Source organism: Haemaphysalis longicornis, unplaced genomic scaffold (assembly GCF_048455015.1).
Source record: "Haemaphysalis longicornis isolate Haplotype H1 unplaced genomic scaffold, Haemaphysalis longicornis Haplotype H1 scaffold_12, whole genome shotgun sequence".
Taxonomy (NCBI): domain Eukaryota; kingdom Metazoa; phylum Arthropoda; class Arachnida; order Ixodida; family Ixodidae; genus Haemaphysalis; species Haemaphysalis longicornis.
Genome location: NW_027526225.1, coordinates 92,538,329 through 92,539,675, shown reverse-complemented (window position 1 = coordinate 92,539,675; position 1,347 = coordinate 92,538,329). Strand labels below are relative to the sequence as shown.

Here is a 1,347-nt window from a genome sequence, read left to right as displayed (position 1 = left end):
CGCATGGGGATTGCTTAGTGAAATTGAAACGGGAGTGAAATGAGATTAGAATAACTGAGGCGGTACTGCCAAATTGTTCGCATGCTTTGTATGGAAATGAACCAAACATTTAAGTAAAATATGGGGGTGTGAAACAAACAGAGCGCTAACGGTATAATGGGCACAAACAAGACTACAGGGAAATTTTGAATCTCAAGAACAGAGACAAATTTGCATATCTGACATCTCTTTATTATTAAAATCCAAGCTTCTGTTAGAATTCTATCGCTGCAGAGCCGCTTGAACCTGCAACCAGAAAAAGTTTTTCCGCCTCTCCGGTGCATTTGACGGGGGAATTTCAATGTACGTCCTCGATTTTGTGAGAAACTGGAGCGTGTTGCTCATTTCAGATTCCCTGAGTTGCTCCTTTTTGATGAAGATCAAACCGTCGGAACGCTCGCTGTCAGACAAACAGTGTTGAGCGAGTCTCAATTCAAACATGCACCAGCGGCTGTGGCAGAATGCGGGGCTCAACACGAAGAGGCAGACGCGACTCTGCGTAATGGCTCGGAATATATTCTCGCGGATCAGAATACCAGGAATGAAGTCTCTCTCGGCGACGCAAAGTCGCAACTTGAGGGCAGGCGATTCGAGTTTGTGCAGCAGAATGTCGTGAACCCAATCCGAGTCAGAGGCATGGTAGGATAGGAAAGCGTCCCATGCGTAGTTCCCCACGTGCACGCGCCTCCTGTTGCCTTTGATGCCAACTTTAAGGTACAAAGATACATATATGAAGTACCAGCGGCATTTGTAAGCGCCATAAATGAGCACGGCGGCCGAAATAATAGAAAGGATCCCCGGAACAGCGTACACACGATAATAGTCCACAGCTACACACTCTTCCTCTCTCCATGCGACGCTGCGAACATGGTATCCGTATTGTTCCTCTGGAACCTTGCAGACTGCGCACCCCACGCACTGCACTTTGTGATTGTCAAGAAAGTTGTGGAGGTTGTTGAGGTAGCAACTGTAGCAATCCCAGGGATTGAAGTTGAGGCCCACGTTCTGTATGCCGTTCAGGTCGCCAAACATTTCGTTGTCCACCACCGCGATCTCATTATGGCCAAGATCCAACAGTTTTAGTTCTGTCATCCGAGAAAAGATTGGTGGCGTCCACTTCTTTATTCCGTTGTGGTTGGCTAAAAGCACTTCAGGAGAACTGTTGAGAGGTTTGTCCACACGGAGTTGTTGTATGCTGTTGAATGATATGTCAAGAATTCGCAACGACATCAGCGGAATGAGAGTATTTGTGCTATCAAAGACCGTCAGGCGGTTGCGGGTCAGGTTCAACCGTAATAAACCTGTAAG

General features: G+C 47.1%; 1 protein-coding gene across 1 annotated transcript; it reads right to left on the bottom strand.

Moving 5' to 3' along the window:
* Positions 1-261: 261 nt before the first annotated feature.
* On the bottom strand, positions 262-1,131 carry LOC144161729 (toll-like receptor 2 type-2). The gene has a single exon (XM_077692339.1). It carries the CDS (start codon positions 1,129-1,131, stop codon positions 262-264), a length of 870 nt encoding a protein of 289 aa, XP_077548465.1.
* Positions 1,132-1,347: the final 216 nt, after the last annotated feature.